Here is a 20,360-nt window from a genome sequence, read left to right on the forward strand (position 1 = left end):
TGTGGGAAACTATCTAACCAGTAATAATAAAAGAAAATCTTAGAGACTGTTCAAATAAAAGAGGTGTTTGCACTAAGCTGTACCAATATCTGCAGAGAGAAGTTAGCAGTATGAGACAGAAAGTGAAAAAAACATATCAGGCTGAATGTGCCACAGGAAGCAGAATTACACAGAACAAATAACATCTGACCTGGACAAGGTAGATAAGCAATAAGCATGATCCCAGCCCCACGCAAGCAACATGAAAAACACACAGGGTGAATGAACTGGGCTGTCATCCAGGGCTGCAGGGGAGTGACATCTGATATCACTGGGATGACTGCACTGGGAGGCTTTTTGTTAGTGCCCAAATTGCAGTGTGGGGGTTGGAATGGGGAAAACGGTGTCTGAAGAGTTCACATCAGAAGCAGACATGTACCTTGACATGACTCTGAACTACCTGTGGGTATGACTTTGTTTTTTATTCTATTAAATAGGATTATTTTCTTTGTTTTCTGACCATTCCTTTTTCTCTTCTTGTACTATGGCAGAGCTTGATACAAAACATTTCGTTCCTGTTCCTAGTCTTGCTTTAAAAAAGAAAATCTTCACCTGTTTGAAACAATGAGCAAATCCGTTGCTTGTGTAATACAGAGTTCATTGCACTAAAAGGGATTATATTGCTCTGTGTGAACTGAGCACCAGGCCTGATACTTTCAGACTCTAAACTCACTGGAATGGGAATTCTCTTTGTGCATGATACAACCAATACAATGTGGTTGACATGTGAGTAATACTAAAACAAGCTGATGTTGTTGTGGGCAGAAGCTGCTGGCTTTGAGTGTCTGTGCATGGTATGTAGATTTTTCTGAAGCAGATATGGAATGAGGGTAGAAGGAATGAGGCAAAGCACCTGATGAATTCTCACATTTGCATAATGGAATATGGAAAGCATAGAAGCCACCAGGACAAAGGCTTTCTGTTCCAGGATGTGCTGGACCTAATGAAATGGATTTTCCTAATTTCATCAAAGTATATTATTTCCATGGATTTACACAAAGTGCTTGTTTTAACACACACTTCTTCTGTATTTATGGAACAAGGATAAATTATTTTCACAGTATGTTAATTTTTGAAGGCACCTATTTTCTCAAAACAGCTTTGAAACATAATGTTTTTAAACAATTCTTTCATGTATGTACAAGTGCTGGTAAGCTTTCTTCAAACAGTGAACAGGAATATATGGAGACAGAATTGGCCCATTAATGTAAAGGCAGGATCAAAAGATCTACAAGTAGAGTAGGCAGGGCTGATTATACATTAATTTAGAGTATCTTTACACTGGACTAACTAAAATTATTTCAACCTTCTCAGTTCAAAATTGAATTACATTTCCTTCTGATGGGTCACTGCCTCCTGAGAGTCATTCAAACACATCATCCTTTGTGACCTTTGTGACCAGATTACACAGACATAATAAACCCCCCTTTAAGATATGTCTGTTTCACTTGCAAAAACTGTTATGCATTTTAGACTTCAAGAATTTTATACTGAAGTATTCATTAGAGTAAAATTTTAATTTTTGCTCAACTTTCAACACAATGGCAGAAATCAAAGAAAATAAAAATGCTTCATTTCAAACCACAGACTACAGTTCCTCCATTGGTTAATATACCCATTGTCACAGCAAATCTAAATTTAGTTTTCCAAATAATTATTTTTAGACTGATGGAGATGAAATGCTGTTTAATTATAGTTATAAAATAACATTCACTACTATGTTTAGACATTTTAGTGCTGTAACACTTCTGGAGAGTCTAAATTCATTTTGACACAGAGTATTTTGAAGGAAGGATTGACTGAATTACCTGTGACACTTCTGCCACTCACAGAAATTTGAACATAAAACTTATATAAAGTACCATTTTCATGATTTTGTAAACTCAATCACACCTATTAATTGTATTAGCACTCCAGTTGTAGAAATCATAAAACTTAAGCTAATTTCTCAGATAATATCACATAGATATGCATGTCCTTACAGAAGATGTAAAGCATGACAGTAACTAAAAAACAGAAATAAATGACAGTGTTCCTGCTTTAACACAACTGTCTTAGAGGTTCCAGTTAGAATTTTATATAAGTTCTCAGCCTAAATCAGGAGAATGAATTGCTTAGATAAGATAAAGAATGCAGTATTTACTGATTAATTGCCCAGGCTTGATGCAAATAAATAAAGAGAATTAATTGTCCTGTTATGTGAAGGATTTAATTCTGTGCCTCAGCCTGTTCCTAGGATTTTCACACAATTTTGATTATTAACTTTATCTATAACAATATATTTTTAAGAACAAAAGAGCTGACAACAATAAGATTGTCAGCTTTTACAGCAACCAGACTGAAAAGACTATTTGCTTAAGCAAAATTGTCGTTGTTCCATTTAGCTCAAATTTTGTGTGATAAAAAAATTATCACAAGAATTCAATGGATGATTGTGCTTTGGATTCAAAACAAGCACAGTCCTTGGCTCAAACTGTAATCACCAAAATCCCCAATAATGGAATTAAAAGAAAAACGCTTCTAAGACAGATTATCCCAAAGCAGTGTTTTACTTCTCCCCCTGATTCACCTGATACAGAGCCTTGAGGTTAAAGATCGGAGAGATCTGAAATCTGTGCTGCCAGATTAAAGTGTCTTCAAATTTGACACAGAAGAAATGAGAGGACAGTGTGGAAAGATTTTAGGGCCACAGCTCCCTTGTGCCTTGCTGTTACAGAAAGCCCTGAGAAGGGAAACCAGGAGTCCTTCAGGTGCAGGCACAGAACCCACACCTGCTGCAGTGGCTGAAATGGGAAAAGTACCCTTTTAAATGTTACACACACTTGTTAAAAAGAAAAAAAAAACAAAAAAACAAAAAAACAAAAAAAAAAACCCTGCTCTTACCTGTTTATATTCTGTCATTTCAAGTATTTAAGAAAATTGAGCATTAGTGAAAGAAGAAAACACTAAGTAGTAAGGGATTGCATTATCTCACTTTTTCTTTGCAGCAAAAGTAATAAACCTTTGTTTACTTTGGATGAAGGGATGAAGATGTGAACTTCTGGGTAGTACCTGAAGAAGCCTCCCCCATCAGTTCACTGGTGAGGGAGACAACAGCCAGAGTCTGCCTCTCCTCCTGACAGGCTGCTCACAATCCTCCATCTGCCTCTTTCTTGAAGGGAGATTAAAACCCTTTTCATCCAGTTTATGACAGACAGAACTAATTACAGTACCTGGGAGAGTACAGAATTATCTCACTTCAAAGCCAAGCAAACCTGCTTCTTGTAATGCCAAGTCAGGGACAGAGTGCCTGCATTCACCAGGAGCCACCCACAGCACAGTCCCCCCTCTACCCTGGTCTGCACAGAAGTGAAGAATTTTTCTGTCACAGAGAGAAGTACCAAATATTGCTACTTGTCTTATAAAACACGTTTTAGATACTTCACTCTCTCCATGGAGTTACAGAATTAACTTCAAGCTGACCTATATTAGCAGTTAATTCTTAGCCCAAAAGAAGAAAAAGCTTTACAAAAAATATGTATTAATTTTCTTATTATCATAAGTGCAGCTGTAACATTTTTGCTACCTATAGTTTACTTGGTAGTAACAATGAACTAATGAAGATGTTCAGTTTTACAATCCCCAAGCAATAACTTTCAGAACCTATTTGCAAGGATAATTTTATATTGCTAGGCACTCTGATTTGGAAATTTCAGACATATGGCTGAGAGAAAAGCCACAAATTTCTCAACAGGAGTTCGTTTGCAAATATCCTTTTCCTCTTTGGGATTAAGATTGCCATTTTAGTTTTTAAGTATTGCAGGTACTGTGAAGAAAAGATTGTACCCTGGGAAACAGACCAGCTTTGTTTGAAGTTCTCAAAGCATGTTTTGTACTATTTTGTTCTGAACAAACAATACCAATGATTTTAGTTTGCTGTGCTCTGAAAACAGTATTCTGGGCAGAAGTTTTGCTGGTCATGCACAGATGTATTAGACTGATGAAAAGCTAGATTTTGGGCTGCAAAGCATTTTTGTCCATGACAGGATGGCGGAGACGTGTATGATCTCTCATTTCTTGTACGTGTGTGCACTTAGACACCAGTATGTATTTTACCTGAGCAGGATACACGTCTGTGTTTGAACAAGCATACACAGGAATTGTGGTCTTGGCTGAAGAAAGAACATGTTGATGATTTCAATGTTATATCCTTAATCTCACATTGTGATTGCTGTGCTTTATCAGGGCTCAAGCTTTTCTAAGCTTTTTAAGATTATATTTAGAGAGCTCAACTGTGGCTATTTACAGATTTGGAGCCAAATTGCTTTCTGATGAGATTGCCCTGGTACAAGTGTACCTCCAGCAGGGTTGATAAATTTAGCCTCTCTTGTTCCTAATTTAAATACTCCTACCCTCTTCTGCATTGATGATATTTGGATCAAAGGAGTCAACAGAAGTCTCTGTTTCTCAGTAGCCAAGTATTTTGTAGCAGAGAAATGACTTTGGGGAAAGAGCTGCTAGGACATAAAGGAAGCATTGAGGTTCTCACGGGTTTGCATGGTTGGATGTGGATCTAGGGCAAAAAGAAAGGCTCCTCCGACAACATTCATCATCAAGACTTCTTATATTCTTTGAAGTAAAAAAAGACTTGTCTAGTGGTTCATTTGTTATAGATCCCTTTTTTTTTCAGTGAGGATGAGGAAAGGGTATATCTGTTACAAAACCAAGTACTTGGTTCAAAATCAAGTTTGGTTTTGCAATGCACACACTGATGCATTCAGAGATGTTACCATTACAGATGAGCATTTTGGTACATGATCAATGCTTTCTGCCCTGCCTCTAATTCCAGTTGCAACAGTTCCTGGAAAATTGTAGTCCCACATTTGATCATTTGACAAAATAATCCTCTCAGTTTTGCTTTGCCCTGGTCACTGCCACGTCTCATTGTTGACTGAAACTTTTACTACTTCTGATGACATCACAGTCCTCCTGTCATCATCTCACATCTTAACACAGAGGTCGAAGAAGAAAGATAAGAAATGATGTCAAGTATATTGGCTGGCATGTGCAACTGTCAGAAAACGGTTACAGCACTCAGGAACTGTGACGATACAAAAAGTAAAATCTCTAAGCTAAAGCTGTCAAACTGCAAGGATCTCAGCGGGACAGATTCAAAGCAAAAGCAACAGCACAGTCAAAACTGGCAAGAAGTTAAAGTGGGGGGGGGGGGAAGGGAATGTTTTAGAAATCTCTGCAACTAAATAACGTCTACTTATACTCTAAAAAAATGGTCACCTATCAAGCACTTAGAGGCAGATTAAATACCAGTATTTACATGCCACAAAACCCTGCACTACAGTGCCTTCAAATGAAGGATGAAATGAAGTCCTAAATAATTGTCTGAAGGAAAAAGGAAGATAAAAAGAAAGGGGAAAAAAAAAGTGAACCAGACAGAGAATCCAGTAGATTATCAGAGGCAGCTGTAGGTACTGTATAAAAATATCTACTTATGTTAGAAGAGTAATTCCTTTGTTAGGATGGTGGAATGTTTAATCAGTTAATTAGAGAGTCAGTCAAACTGCTTTTTGATTTTTACACTGGAATAAAACTAGATCAACTCTTAATTTACACTATGTGAGCTACTCTGAGTTTATTACTTATATAAAGAATGTAAGCATGACTCCAGAGCCGTATTAGCTTATGAATTAAATATAAATTAAAAGATACAAGCTCATCTTTTCTATTTACTGAATGTTTTTTACCTGCACATTGGGCATGCATTAACAATTGCAGTCATTCATAACCCAGGTCCTGTGTGCCTGAACATCAACCCCAGTTTTACTGGGGGGAAAAGCCAGACATTAATGCTAATGCACAATGGTTTGAATGGCAGCATCTTTGCTAGAATAAACTAGAGTCCTAAGATAAAATTGAAGGATTTTTTTTCCTCCTTGCATGGACTTCTGTAATTTTTTTTTTAGGAATCTGTTCTTTGATTTTATTAAACTTTTCTGTGCTTGTCAACTCTTCTTAAATCCAGTTTTATCAGTTTACAAAAGACTACAAAACTCAACTTTCTTTTTAAGTGTCTTTTCATAGTAACTATGAGCCCAGATCATAGGCTAGAACTTTGCTGTGCCAGAACTGTATGAACACAGAGTGAAAACATAACTTATAACGTCTTTGAAACAAGAATCAGAGTTAGTTAATAATGAATTAATGTAAATTGACCATCAAAGAAATGGAAAGAAAAGCTTCCATGAGCAGGTCCTTCAAAATTTTGCAGTTTTAGATCAAACCATGGTAAACAAATATCTGTTGACGAATACAATTCCTCCAGAAAGAAATCTGTTAAAGGGGAAACCTTTCAGGAAGAAAACAATAATACTTCAGAACTTCATAATTCCTGAGTGTGTTTTGGAAATGCCACTGTTAGGGCCTTTCCTCTTGCTAAGGCCATACTCTCTCTGCCAGCTAGTCTGTGGGTAACTCCAGATTATTTTTTAGGAATTATCCCTGACTGTACCATCCTCCAAACTCTGCACTGGTCTGAGTCAAATCCACAGACATGACCATGCTAAGGCTTGGACAATATCAAAATACTGGTTATGTACTAGTCCTTGGTCCTCGAGACAGAACTAATTGAGAACAGTTATGAGCTGAAGTGCAGCACAAGAAGGATTTCTTGAGTTGGCAGAGGTTGTTCCAGGGAAGCAATCTGAGTGTCACTGTCAGACACAAAATGATTCACATGGATGCAGCTTGAAGTGTGGTGAATAAAGAAGTTTATTTTGTTCTTTCAGTATTTATAGGTTTTTGACAACAACCAGGGATTGGCTAGTCAGGTTACCACCTTCCCAACCACACTGGCTATGAGAGATGTCCATCAGAAGACATATCTTTAATGGAATGTATAAACACTTATGTTTATAGTTACTTTCCTGGGAAAATGGCTAGAAATTATGAAAACAATATCGAAAGGTCTGATTCTCAGGGTGACATCTGAGTAAGACCACTCTGCACACTGGTCACATCATCAATAAGAATAGAGTGAAAAAGCACAGAAGGATGGTGCCCTGTTATTAAGGGAAGCTCACTGATGCTGTGCAAGCATTTGGCACATCCCACAGCATCTTGTGTGCATTGTGGCTGTATTTACTCTGCTCTGTAGGAAAAGAAAACGTGACCTTGGAGATGGAATCATTTAAAATGTAGAGCATTATTCTGTGGGCTATTTTACATCAAGCAGCAGATGGCTGGACATGATAAGCAGCTAAACACAATATCGTACTTCCAAAAATGAGAACCTAACGTCTGTATTTCTGAAAGGAGCATGAAAGGGTGGGTGTTGTTGAGCTTGTGGAGAGACAGTGTTTTTGATTCAGTATGTTATGATCATGTTTTGACTTCAGCATAGTAGTAGAAGACCATAATGGAGCAATATGTTAGAGGAGTCCTCCCACCTAACAGAGACGGTGATGGCTGAAGGTTACCACTCTCTCAGAGGGAGCACAATATAGGATTGTCTTCCACACAAATGTGGTGGGCAGATCACTGGTAGTATCCACAGTCAACACTGATAAAGCTTATTTTATTAACAGGCATGGGATTATTTACCAGCATTTCTCACTGCCTACTGACTACCTACTGGCAAGAGATTAGATATGAAATGCCTGGGAAATGAAACTGCAGTTGTGTATTACTTTCTCTTCGGGACTAAGACACCCTTGTTTGTCATGCCTGGGCAGAAACTGTCTTCCCTGACTTTTCTGTTCTAAAACTGAAGTGCACTCAGTTGTACAAGTAACCAGGAATAGAGGAGAGAACAAGAGGTAGAGGCTGGAGTCTGTGAGTTTGCACTGGGTCCTATCACCTAGTGTTTCTGTCTTAGCTCTGAGCTGTACAAAGATTGGCCAACTTAGAAACCTAAGAGAGCTATAGGAGGAAGACATGTCACAGAAAAACTACTCGAAGGGTTACAATCGACCTAGAGAAGATTCTACTAAGATTGTTTTGGTGTGTAACCATTAATTTAACAGAAATGGAAGGCTTAAGCACTAATTACTCAGCAGGGTACTCTTCCTGGGCTTCAGCTGCATGTACATTTTGGGGGCTACAACACAGAGATACAGCTCTCAAAAACTTGTTCTCAGGCCTAAAACTAGCAGAGTGCTTCAATAATGACCTCTGATTTTTTTTTTTTTTTTTTGTGTGTGTGTGTGTATAATTTTTGTCATTTTTTTTTCCTCCCGTGTTACTCGTTTCCTGTTCATTTGTTTTGTACATAGCACCACCCTCTCCTGAGTTCTGTAAACTAGTCTCCAAAAAGGCTTGGAAGATTCCTTCAACACGAACATCCACTTCCCTTTTTAGCTGTCTAAGGCTCTCAGAGCAAAGTGAGGTTACAACACGGCTTACATACAAGGAAACAGCTGGAAAAGCTTTATTTCATCGCAATTATTTAAAGCTATAAAGCGTCTGATGCTGAAAGACGTGTTCCCGTCGGCGATGAACGCTAGGCTCCGGCAGCCCAAGCGACGCCTATCATGGACCTGCCTTTGGTCAGCCTGGGCTGAGCGATTCTCATTTCCACCCCGTTTTTCCCAGCCAGGAACCTGACTCGGCCGCGGGATCACCCCACACCAGCGTGTCCCGGCCCCGCCCCGGCCCGCGGCGGCTGCGGCAGCTCCGGGCCCGGCGGGCGGGCGAGGTTGGCCGGGCCCAGCGCCGAGCCCCTGTCCATCCGCACCTTCTCCGGGCCCAGCTCTGACCCCCACCGAGCCCCTGTCCATCCGCACCTTCCCCGGGCCCAGCGCTGAGCCCCCGCCCCGCCGCGCCGTCCCCGGGCGCCGCGCTGCTCCTCCGGCCCCTCCTCCGGGGCGGCACCGTCAGCCGGCCCCAGCGGCCCCGCGGCCGCGGCGCGCACAGAGACGGCGGCGAGCGGAGCTGCGGGAGCCGGCCCGAGGCAGAGGTGGGTGCCGGGGCTCTGGCGGCCGCTGCGGGAGGAGGGAGGCCCTTCCTCCTCCGGCTGCCCGCCGGCAGGGAAGGCAAGGCCAGGAGCCGCTGGAGGCAGCGGGTCCCTCCGGCCTGGGCATCCTGGTGGGGCTTCGGGCGGCTGTCCGCATCCCCTGCCCGCATCCCCTGCCCGCCTTTCCTGGGAAGCCGGAGCCGCCTGGCTCCGGGCAGTGACAGCTGCGCCCGGGTTGCCGGGCCATCGTGGCTGAACGCTGCTTTGTGCACGGGATTAGAGGGAAGATGTGATGTGCCTCAGAGGGAGGCACCCTGCGTGGGGATCTCGGTGTGGGGTCCGTCCCGCGCCCAGCTGTGTGAGCTGGTGCTGCCCAGTGCCCCTCTGTGTGCCGCTGCTGCTTCCCCTTCGGCTTTAGGAATTTTCCTTCCCTTTGCCTGGCAGCTGCTGATGCAAATCACTGCGTTATGCCACAGCTTCAGTAATACTTTGCCTGAGCTGGAATAATGACAGCAGTAACAGGACAGAGGGATTTAATGACATAGCAGAGCCTGGCTGGCAGCAATGCAATGGCTATACAGGAAACTAAACTTTCGGATATTTTGTATTTCTTTTATGTTACCCTCCCCGCTCCCCAGTTACTACTTTTCTGTTGATTAGTGTATCTTCTCTACCTTCAAGAAACAAAACTAAAAGCAAGTATGTCTTGAGGGGAGGAGACAAAACACTGCAATATGGTTATCCCTGTCAAATAGAGGAATTTCATAGAGGTTGTATCCCAGCCTTGATGTTGCAGATCATCATCAGATCATTTTTCTTTTCCCATCTAAAGTCATCAGCCTTGATAGATCTTCTGAATCCTAATTTGGCTCCTAGTCTGGAGGGTGTTTTGAAATGGTTTATTTTTTTGGATAACTTTATCTGTGTCCCTGCCTCTACTGTCTCCGGAAGCAAACACTGGTAAATGCCTAGCTTACATACATAAGGTTTTGTTGTCATCAGTGCAGTTACATAGGTGAACTCCTGTTATTAAAGTAAGATGAGCCTGCTTCCATGAAGAGAACTGGAGAAAAACTGCAGGGACAGTGAAGGAAATCAGATGGAAAATGCTCAACATAAATATATTACAATTTAAGGCATAAAGCCAAGGAAATAGCTTCTAATGGTTTTAGATTCTTTCTGCCTTTCTTATAGCTTCAGGTCACTGAGGCACATATAGACTAGCTGATAATATCTGCTTACCTGATGCAGTGGGGCCTGTTTCTAAGGGAGTTGGGCAAGTTTTAGTCTTTGGCCCTTTTCCATACCTGAGCATGTGCAGATGTACAGATTTGTTAATCTGTGAACATATATAGATACAGCAGTCATCAAAACCAGTTGAAATACACTAAAAGCTTACTTTAAACTCTAAAAATGCAGAATATACAGAGTCTAATGAACAGATTTGTTTTCCAGTTCTGCTGAGAGAAAGCATGCCAAGTCACATGAGGTGTCTGTATAGAGCAGAACTACTGGTGTTTTGCCACTCCGATTGCAATGTTCCCTCACTGACATCAGAACAGTAGCACAGGGCAGCACAGTACATGACTTACCACAAATTCTTCAGCTACTGCAAAGGCTCTTGGTTTTAGGCATCAGTTTGTGCTTTTCAGTTAGGTGTAAAGTTTGAACTCCTTTATGCAGTCAGTTCAAAGAGGTCTCAGTCCTTCTGTACATTCCCTCAAAGTGTCTCCATGAGGTGGGAGACACTGTACAGTTGGGAAGGTACAATGAGACCAAGGAAAATGTGGAAGGTCTCCCAAGAAATCTCTGGGAAAGGAGTAGACAAATTTTGAGATGTGATTTCAGGACTGCCTGGAATTTCACTAGAGGTGTCCCTTGTACTGTGTACTGCTGACTCGTAGTTTCTCTCTTTGGTAGTAGCAATTGTACAGGTATGTGGTGAGTCACATCATCCCACTGATCTAGCTAGATATTATTTTTTTCTGGCTTTAGTGGTGTTACTTTTCAGTGCTGACAAAAGGGCAAGATTTAAGAGAGTGAGGAATGTGCAGCTGGGAGGTTGGTATGGGGACTGTGGTTGTACCCTTCAGCTGGCCTTGAAATAATTCTCCTGGACTCTTGGGTGCCAGTTTGATACCATGACTGTGGGGCTATGGGCCAGTTTTCCCTTTGTTTTGAACATGGGGATTCATTGCAGGCAAGTTTTGAGTCTTCAGTTTGAATTTTTGATTTTATCTGCTCTCAGGAAAATATTCTGTCATTTACAGGGACTTCATGAAGTATTTCACCAAGTAAAGTTTTAACTATTTGAAATACAATATCAGAACCAGAGGAATAATCATCTCTTATTCAAATCCATGACTATGAGTGGGTGTGTTATTGCAGGGACAGGCAGCTTGGAAAATAAGTTTGACATTTGATCCATTTGACTCTGCTGTTGTAAGAAGTCACAATTTTTGGCACTGGCCTTGGGTAACTTGGAATAGAAGTCAAATAGAATTAAGCCCAGAATAATACCAACCCTGAAATATTTCTGGGAGTTTGACTGGCAGGAAGCATAATGCTGTTACTCTGGTGTAGAGCCAGCCACAGGCTGAATTTTCCTTTCTGATGAGGGACATACAAGTGAACTGCACCTGTCTCCCGACTGACCAGATGTATTGTCAGATCACCTGCAGGAATGTGGTCTGTCCCGTGCAGCTGTGACTATAGGGAAGGCTGTAACAAATTTGAGTATAAACAGACTTGGACAGAGATTGTTCTCCTGTTTACAGAACAACCAAACTCACACTGCTCAGCAGAGTGATCTGGAGTTCTCCTACAGCAGCTTGTCCAAATTGGGCTCATGGCTGCTCATCATCCCTTTCAGGTCATGTGTCCAGCTTTCCTTTCCTGGAAAAAAGAATATGCAAGGAGACTGCTTGTCTATGTCTCACTTGGGTGAGTTTGGCCTGCTGCAGCTGGCATATGGTCACAGTCGTAGACCCTGCTTGAAACCAATGGGAGTTACACTCTCTGAGGTAAAAGCTTCAGTAACTTGCCCAAAATTAGATGTGGATCTTGTAGGAAAGTAGAGCTCTAAACTGGTCTCCCAAAATCCCATGCAATATCTTCATGGTTCCTATAGAGGAAGTAAACCCAGGCTCTGATTTTGCTCTGAAAAATGCACAACTTTGGGGTTCTGCCTGGGCATGTACTCAAAAAGTTAGGGTGGGAATTTGTGCCAGTGACTTTAGGTTGGATTGATGTAGGAACTCACAGATAGAAAAAGGCTTTTGAGAGCTCTTAATGATTTTCAGTTTCCTACTGAAATGGCATAAAATACTCAGAGATTTGAATGTGATGATCAAACAGCATTAGCCACTTTACAGTGTGTTAACAACTTACTAATAAACAAAAATAGATATTTTAAAAAGAATAGAATGATTGTTATTAATAGCTTTTATAGTTAAGTCAACATTACTATGGTTGTTACACAGACATGAAGGGCTAAGCTTAATTTTGAAAATATTCATCTAGAGAATCTTCATCTGAAATATTTTCTTATCTCCCCTACCTTTTTATCACAAATCTTTTTTTAGAATGTAACCTCTGAAACTGTTTTTCATGGTAAAGAATATGTCAATAGTAAAATTCCGTTAGTTGCAGTATAAGGATTAAGTGTTAAGTAGTGCAGACAAAACTGAATTGTTTCAGTCAAGAAAATAAGTATTTGATATGCAGTAAAAGAGTGCTAATAAGCACTGACTTTGAAGTATTATCATTTACTTAGTGTTTTTTGTAAATGAGGCATAATTTTCTTGAAGGGACCACAGTCTGGTTCCCAAACGTAATCTGGTCTCTCTCAAGCTTTACATCTTCAAAACAAAAACCAAGGGCACATCAGGGGACCAGATGGACCAGATTTGTGAAATTGTCGTGGTTTCAGTGTCAGCAGCAGAGCTGCAGTGATGTATTTTAATTGAACACTAGCCCATCAGTTTTTATCTTCCCTTCACCATTTTCCCACTTGTATGGAAGCTCTTAGGAGGAGAGTTGATTTGTTTTGTGCTTATGCCCATCGCTTCACCATGGACCTCATCATCATATCAGGTATTGAAAGTGAAACTGAAATATGGGTTTTTTTTGTTTTTTTTTTGTTTGTGTTATGTTTACCATTGCTGCAAATCTTCCTCTTCTGGTCTACAAAACCAGTGTACAATCATAACCATAGGGACTTAGAAAGGGACTGAAAGAGACCTAAATGTTGTCAAAGCTCATTCTTGGTGACCAGACCAGCTAGCACCATCTGTTCTATAAAGCTGTGTAAAGCTTTAAAAGAAGGTAACTAACTGCTTCTAAACTGGCCATGGGAGTAGTGCCCAGTCCATCTTAGCTCCTTGGCTGTGCCTTGGGATTGTTGGGTGAGTGCTTATTGGCCAGTGCCTAAAAGGAGCAGATTTTGAAAATTACCAGAAGCAGATTTTGAAATTTAAGTGGATTCAATAGAGATGTCCAGAATGTAGTGGTTGGGTCTGTGATGGGATATGGGTTGATTTACTGTCTAGGGCACAGGCACAGCAGCAATGTCTTTCCCAAAGGCTGCAGTCGCCTCTTCTTAAACCATTCCCAGCAAATGTTTATCCTGTTTTCAAAATGTTCTGCACTGGAAATTTCATATCTTCCAGAGGAAGTGTGTTTCATATTTTAATTACCCTTACAGCATGCCACCTAAATCAACTGTCTGTTTTTAGAGTGTGTTGAATAGCACTTGCATCCCTTAGTAATTTGGGTATGTGTGGATATCTGATCTATTATTCATTAATGCCGTGGCACCTGATGAGGCAACAGGAAAAAAGGTCCTTAGTTCCTATGATTTTCAGTATTTTATTTTGAAAAATGCAGTGAAGAAGAATGAAATGGTAAGGGGAAGAGCTGAGCTGTAAAAAAATCTCCAGAAAAACAACCAAAACCATGCCACAAGGTTGGAAAAGCCACAATTACTGGCTTTTCCAGTGGAATTAGGACATAGTCTGGTGTACCTGTATGAAAGAAGTGGATTATCTGGATGACAGTGTGTTTGATCTTACTGTGGCATCCAGCAGAGTGGGACTTGAAAGAACTAATTTTGTTAGGTCAATCTTTGCTAAGTGAATAAATCAGTTAAGTAATAAGAGAGATCACCTAGCTATTTATTTTTGACTTATTTTTCCAGATGATGATGAATTCTGAAAAATGGCTGCTGTCTTTTAGTGATCAATTTTTCTAGGCTTTCTGGAGGGTGATGCTAGTTAGATTTACATTAAAAATTATACTAGAAAATACCTTTAATTTTGTAATAGATTCAAAACTTAGAGCTGTGCAATGTCTTCTGGCAAAGAACAAAACTCAAACCATTTGAGAATCCTGACAGAAGCAGTACAGACTGTTCTCACTTGCAAGCTTAGATCAAAGGATTCTGAATTTTCCCAGCATGTAAAAATATTCTGTGCTGTGTCCAGTAGCATGGTATGAGAACAAGAGTTTTACTAAACTGAGTATAATGAACAGGCAGGCACTTGGGGTTTAACCCATGATGAAAACTCATGTTTACTGCTGAAGTTGCTGCTGCCTGGTCAGTAAGTGAAAGACTTCTTGGAGTGGCCAGATTGAAGTGTTTTTCCAAAACCACATCCAGTCCCTCTGGGGTTTGAGGAGTGTTGGTTTCCTGGAGTGCTGACATGGCATGGACCAACTTTAGATTCAGAGTACAAACTTACAAACCTCAGACTCCAAACAATCTCAGCTTTGGTTGGCATGTATAAAAGGTAGGATAGAGGGCCTACAACCACAAGAGTCTAATTTCTAAACTGTTCCCCATTTTAACTACAGCATCTTTTGTTTTATACACTTGAAAAATAAGCTCATTTTTTGCCAGTTTCTTAGGGAAGTGGGGTTTATGTGATCAGTCTCCCAGTCTGTCTTTTAATCCCATAATGACTTTTTTGCACATGCCCAGCTTGACAGGAGTGTCCATCACCAGCTCACAATTTGAATGTGGCGCTTTTTAAGGAATAAGAGATTTCCACTCTATGGAAGCAAACTGTGCTGAGCCATTTGGCCTCAGAGCTTGAGGATGGTATCCAACTTTTTTAATTTGTGGGTATAAAAATAATCTTTGTGTCCAAAGACAGGACAGGCAGAGTAGCTAAGATTTGTTGAATTGCAAGAATAGTTGCAAAATTTTAGACTGTTTAGGACTTCAGGAGCCCAGCTGTTGTAACTTGTAAAGAGGGTGTGTCAGTCCTCATATTTGCATTGTCTGCGTGGAGCTCTCCCAAACAGTGGGGTTTACATACTGATCCAGCCGCTCATTCTCCACCAAGGAAGTCAAGGCTGTTTTGCACCTAGAAATTTTGTTACTTAAGCAGACCAAGCATTAACTGGGGTGAACTATACTGTGTAATTTTGACACTAACTGTAGCTGTCTTTGCATTTAATTTAGCTCAAGAAGAAATGTGTTTGTTTTTGTGCATTAGGTTGGAAAAATCCGCAGTGTTTTTCCAAGGCAAAGGGGTAATTTAAAAAGTTTGCTTATATCTGCCACCCTCGAGGCTGACTTCTGAACTTAGATTTGTGCATATGCCATGGCAACTTTTTTAAGAGGTTAGATGATGGCCCCCAAGATAAGGCTTCTATGACTTAGAAGCAGAGGCCAAGAAAACTAGTTTTATTTATTCTTCAGAATACTCAGTTTTTGGGGGGTATGGAGGAAAAAGCTGGGATATTAGAACTGCACAATTGTAGGACAAGAGGCAGTGGCACAAACTGCAAGAAGGGAAACTCAGATTAGGTATGGTGAAGAAAATTTCCTCTATGAGGACAAGGATACATAGGATCAGGAGAGCAGAAAGGCTGAGAGATCTCCATCCTGAGGACACTGAGTACTCTGCAGGGCCAAGGTTGTGGGCAGCCTTGGGCAGGTATTTGGACCAGGTGACCTCTGGAGGTCTCCAACCTGTTCTGTGACACAGCATAGGGTGAGGCTTGAGTTCTAACTGCTCTTCCCTATGGAGCAGCTTGCCACTGGATTTGCATTCAGGAAAGCAATGTTTCTAGTGTGCAGTAGGAGCCCAAAAGTGCTGATACCAGTTCAGTGCCGCAGAAAGGAATATAATTGCCATGAAGTTTTTTTGTTTGTTGGTTTTTCAGTAGGTGGCACTTTCTGGATGCCTGAATTGAGGACTGTGCAGAAAGGCTTCTCCAAATGCTATTCAGGGATTATTCTTCCATTAGTTAACATCTGTCCTAGTTTTGGCTGACGTAGAGGTTTCTTCCTAGTAGCTGGTTTAGTGTTCTGTTTGGGATTTAGGATGAGAATAATGCTGGTAACACACTGCTGGTTTAGGTGTTGCTGAGCTGTGCTGACATTATGGCAAGGATTTTTGGTGGCTTATGCCCTGTAAGTGACAGGGCTGGAGGAACATCAGAAGTCGTGAGGGGACACAGACAGGGCAGCTGATCCCAACTGACCAAAGTAATATTCCATACTGTAGACCCAGACCTGTATGCACAGAATATAAACTGGGGGAGGGAATATGGGCTGCTGCTTGTGGAATGGCTGGGAATTGGTCAGTGGGTAGTGAGCAATGACATTGGACATCACTTGTTTTGTATGTCGAAATTCTTTTATTCTTCATATTATGATTTATTATAATTTTTATTACTTTCTCCCCTTTCTGTCCCATTAAACTGTCTTTATTTCAGCCCATGAGGTTCATCACTTTCACTTCTCTGATTTTCTCACCCATTTTCTGATTCCTGCTTAGAGTAGGGAGATGGTTGTGAGCAAGGGACTGTGCAGTGCTTTGTTTCTGGCTGGGGTTAAACCATGATAACATCTTGTATACTGATTATCACTGCAAATCAAACAGAATTTTTTTTAAGTTAGTGCCTAGTTTTAGTCTTAATCTTTCTGTGATTCCTCTCCCTAGTTGTTGGATGGGAAAACCGTGATTACTTTTCAGGGACAGGGTAGTGATAACTGCCATAAATAATTCTTCCTTCCGAGCAGAGTTTGTGTTCTGACCCATGTATTGCAACAGAAACAGAGAAGAAAGCTAAATGTGGAGGGACTTTTGAAAAAGCCACAGGTGAACATTAGTTAATTAGAACAGCAATGCATGGAAGAAAACAGCCTAATTATAGCATTTCCTAACTTTCTGATTTTTTTACTCTAGTGCTTTCATGGTATTCTTTAAATAGTCTTTTGTTTATAACTGTAAATCACAGTTTAAATTTTGAGCCATTTTACAGCATCTCATACATCTTTTTGTTGTTTATGAAAGAACACAGCTGAAAGAGTCTCTATTGTAGCAGATGCTGCTGCTGTGCAGTGACTGTCTCAGGCTCTGAGCTCAGTTCTGTTCTCATCACCATCAATGGGAGTTTCAGCATTGCCTACCCTGCAACTGTTACTTTTATTGATGTCCAGGTGGTGTGGTACAGCATAGGAAAGAACTTGTATGTGAGTCTTATGCTCTGTCCTGTATGCATAAGGACTTTGATGAAACCAGCATCCTGAAATCTGCAAGAGGTGCTGGAAAAATACTGAAAACAATAGACATTGGAAGGCTTTGAAACCTATACTTATAGGAAGGTATCTGCTTAAATTCACTCATACTTTGAGAGCCATTGAAAGACTCATATTTTAAGCATGTATCGATATGCATGCTAGTCATTTCTGGGGGACTAAATATTTTAAACAGGATGTGTATTAATAATTGTAAGCAGCAAACTAAATTCTAAATGCTAAATATAAAATAAATTCAGGAGCAGGGGACATAAAGCAAATCGCTTCAACCGTCCACATAGGTATAATTTTTAATAAAACTGCAGATACTGTTTGAAAAGGCTGTTTGAAACAGGAACAGTAAAGTTGCATTAGGAAACAACAGTCGAATGCTCTGGGTTGAAGGTTGCTTTTCCAACCTTAATACATATCTATTGTCTGAATGCATTATAATAATCTTTTAAAGGGAGAAATTGCTCTAAGATGGGAAAATATTTTTTGCCTTTTTTGTGGTGTAAAATTAGATATGTTCAAAGCTGTTCGCTTGTCCTGCCCTTAAAAGCCTGTGGAAATACACAAGAAAGGTATTTCTGGTGTTGAGGGGATAGTAAATGATATGAGGAGATGTTATTCTGGAAGTAATGCTTTTCTCTTCAGAGATAATTGAGACATTTATGAGCTTCAGAGTCTCAAAGTCTGACAGTGGTTTTGAATTCAACTGATTTTAATGAACTTTTGAAAGTTGTTACAATTTTCTGAATTACAGGGTCCCTTTTGTCTTTTAATAGCTCTCCACAAACATGCTGTAAATAAATTAGGTGGGAAATCCTTTTTTTTTGTGCATAACTGTTAATTTGTGAAACAGCAGAATACTCCACTTCAGAATTCATCATTGCTCAAATGTCTCTAAAATACAAAGCAGGGATCAAAATCTAATTTGTTCCACCTTTTGCCTTTCAGGTCCAAACCATGAATTACGTTGGACAATTAGCAGGACAAGTGTTTGTAACTGTGAAGGAGCTCTATAAGGGTCTAAACCCAGCCACGCTGTCAGGATGCATAGATATAATTGTTGTACGTCAGCCAGATGGAAATCTGCAGTGTTCCCCTTTCCATGTTCGCTTTGGGAAAATGGGAGTTCTGCGTTCCAGGGAGAAAGTGGTAAGAAAATGTGACAATTTTTATATGTCCTGTCTGTGAGTTAACTGAAATAGCATGGAAGTTACTGAATGTTCTTTGGTCTGCTAGTTGAGGTTTTCTTTAGACATCCTTTCTAAAGAGGCTGAATTAAGCTTTAGTTAAAATGGTTGTTACTGATTCTTGCAGTTCACAGCATAATTTTAAGACATTGACTATAATAAAAACAAAACTGGCCATGAAATTTGTAACATTTATGTTCAATAAAGCAAATTTTCTAATATGCTAATTCGAACCTATACTGGATTTCATTAGTGACTCATTAAAACCTCTTTCTCTGACATTTTCAATGATCCTTGCAAAAAGGGAAATATTAATGAAGTAATATTTTCAGATAATAGAACCTAGAGGTTAGTTGAAGCTAGAAAAAACAGTGAGGACCTTGAAATAAGTGTAACTAGGCTGAGTGATCTGGCAGTGTATCAGATGTGAAGTTACCAGTGTGACAGATTATTTTAGGAAGTAATTTGTAACAACATATAGTCTAGGTTCTAATGTAGGTAGAAATTTCAGCAGAAAGATTTCAGCTGAAAAATCAGCGTGGACATTGTTCAATTCTTACTTAGATCAGAAAGAAATTCCAATATTTAGAATCTGTAAAAGTTGAAAAATATTACTGTACCAATGGTGTACTGTGTCCTGAAATATAACATAAATGTAGACTTGTGCAAGTCTCCAAAAAATTTACAGTGAAAAAGGAGTTGGTGGCAAGCATGGTTATAGTCAAAGAGAGAGAGATCTTCCTGAGAAGAAAGTAGATAGATAGGGCTGTACAGTGATATGATAACTGTGTGGAAGGAGTAGACACAGGAATTGAATTTAAAATTTTTTCCCATTTGTGCTTCTCATAGTGTAAAAAGAAGTTTCTTTAATGAATTTGAAAGACAACGTCTTAAGAATTTGTATTGGGAAGTGCTTCTAGAACAATTAAAAAATAGGCTGTGAATTAAAAGAGCAAATAGATTTGTGTGGCAAGTGGAGCATATAATATTTTAAAATATTCAGAACTTTATGTAATAACTATAAACCTTTCTGAGTAGAGGAGCAAGGTATCAATGAGCTGAACAAGTTAGAAAAAGATTTTTGTTATTGATTGCTTTGTGAAGGGGCACTGAAAGAAACAGAGTAGGTCACTATTTCCTATTTAGTATAAGGTTTTCTACACTTCCCTGAGAAACATTTGCCCTGTGCTAGCAGCAGGACTGTCTTTTCATATGCGAATATATTTATTTCCTTACAGGTTGACATAGAAATTAATGGAGAGGCTGTAGATTTGCATATGAAACTAGGAGACAATGGGGAGGCCTTTTTTGTGCAGGAGATGGATAATGATCAGGTAAGAGCAAAAACTACTTTTAATTAATTAAAAATCCTATGCCTGCTCTTCAAAGTCAGTTTTGAGTTTAGGAATCTTGTTTTTTTATCCATTTTGTAGTTTTGAAAGTTTCTGGACCATTTTGTGCTATGGAAATCTAATGCTATGCTGTTACTTCGGGTTTTCTTTTGAATTGCTGAGATTTGGAAGAGCTAAAGATAATCACATGAGAGAAAAATATATCATGTGCATGCCTGTGTGTGAACAGAAATGGCAACTACAGAGTTCACATGCTTCAAAGTTGTGTTTAAGAGATTAATGTCCAGGGG

At 39.9% G+C, this 20,360-nt stretch overlaps 1 protein-coding gene across 5 annotated transcripts in view; it reads left to right on the forward strand.

Annotated features, from left to right (window-relative positions):
* Window positions 1-380: 380 nt before the first annotated feature.
* The window catches only part of LPIN1 (lipin 1), a 58,961-nt gene continuing 38,981 nt past the window's right edge, over window positions 381-20,360 (forward strand). For 2 of the 5 annotated variants that reach the window (XM_015622121.2, XM_015622120.2), the window contains exons 1-3: window positions 381-445; window positions 18,480-18,680; window positions 19,957-20,052. In XM_015622121.2, the coding sequence (XP_015477607.2) occupies window positions 413-445; window positions 18,480-18,680; window positions 19,957-20,052 (330 nt within the window). In that variant the 5' untranslated portion in view covers window positions 381-412. Of the gene's footprint in view, window positions 446-8,885; window positions 8,990-11,911; window positions 11,930-18,479; window positions 18,681-19,956; window positions 20,053-20,360 lie in introns of those variants that run through there. The other 3 variants (XM_015622123.2, XM_015622125.3, XM_015622124.2) reach the window with 3 other exon arrangements.

The sequence above is a fragment of the Parus major genome, chromosome 3 (assembly GCF_001522545.3).
Source record: "Parus major isolate Abel chromosome 3, Parus_major1.1, whole genome shotgun sequence".
Taxonomy (NCBI): domain Eukaryota; kingdom Metazoa; phylum Chordata; class Aves; order Passeriformes; family Paridae; genus Parus; species Parus major.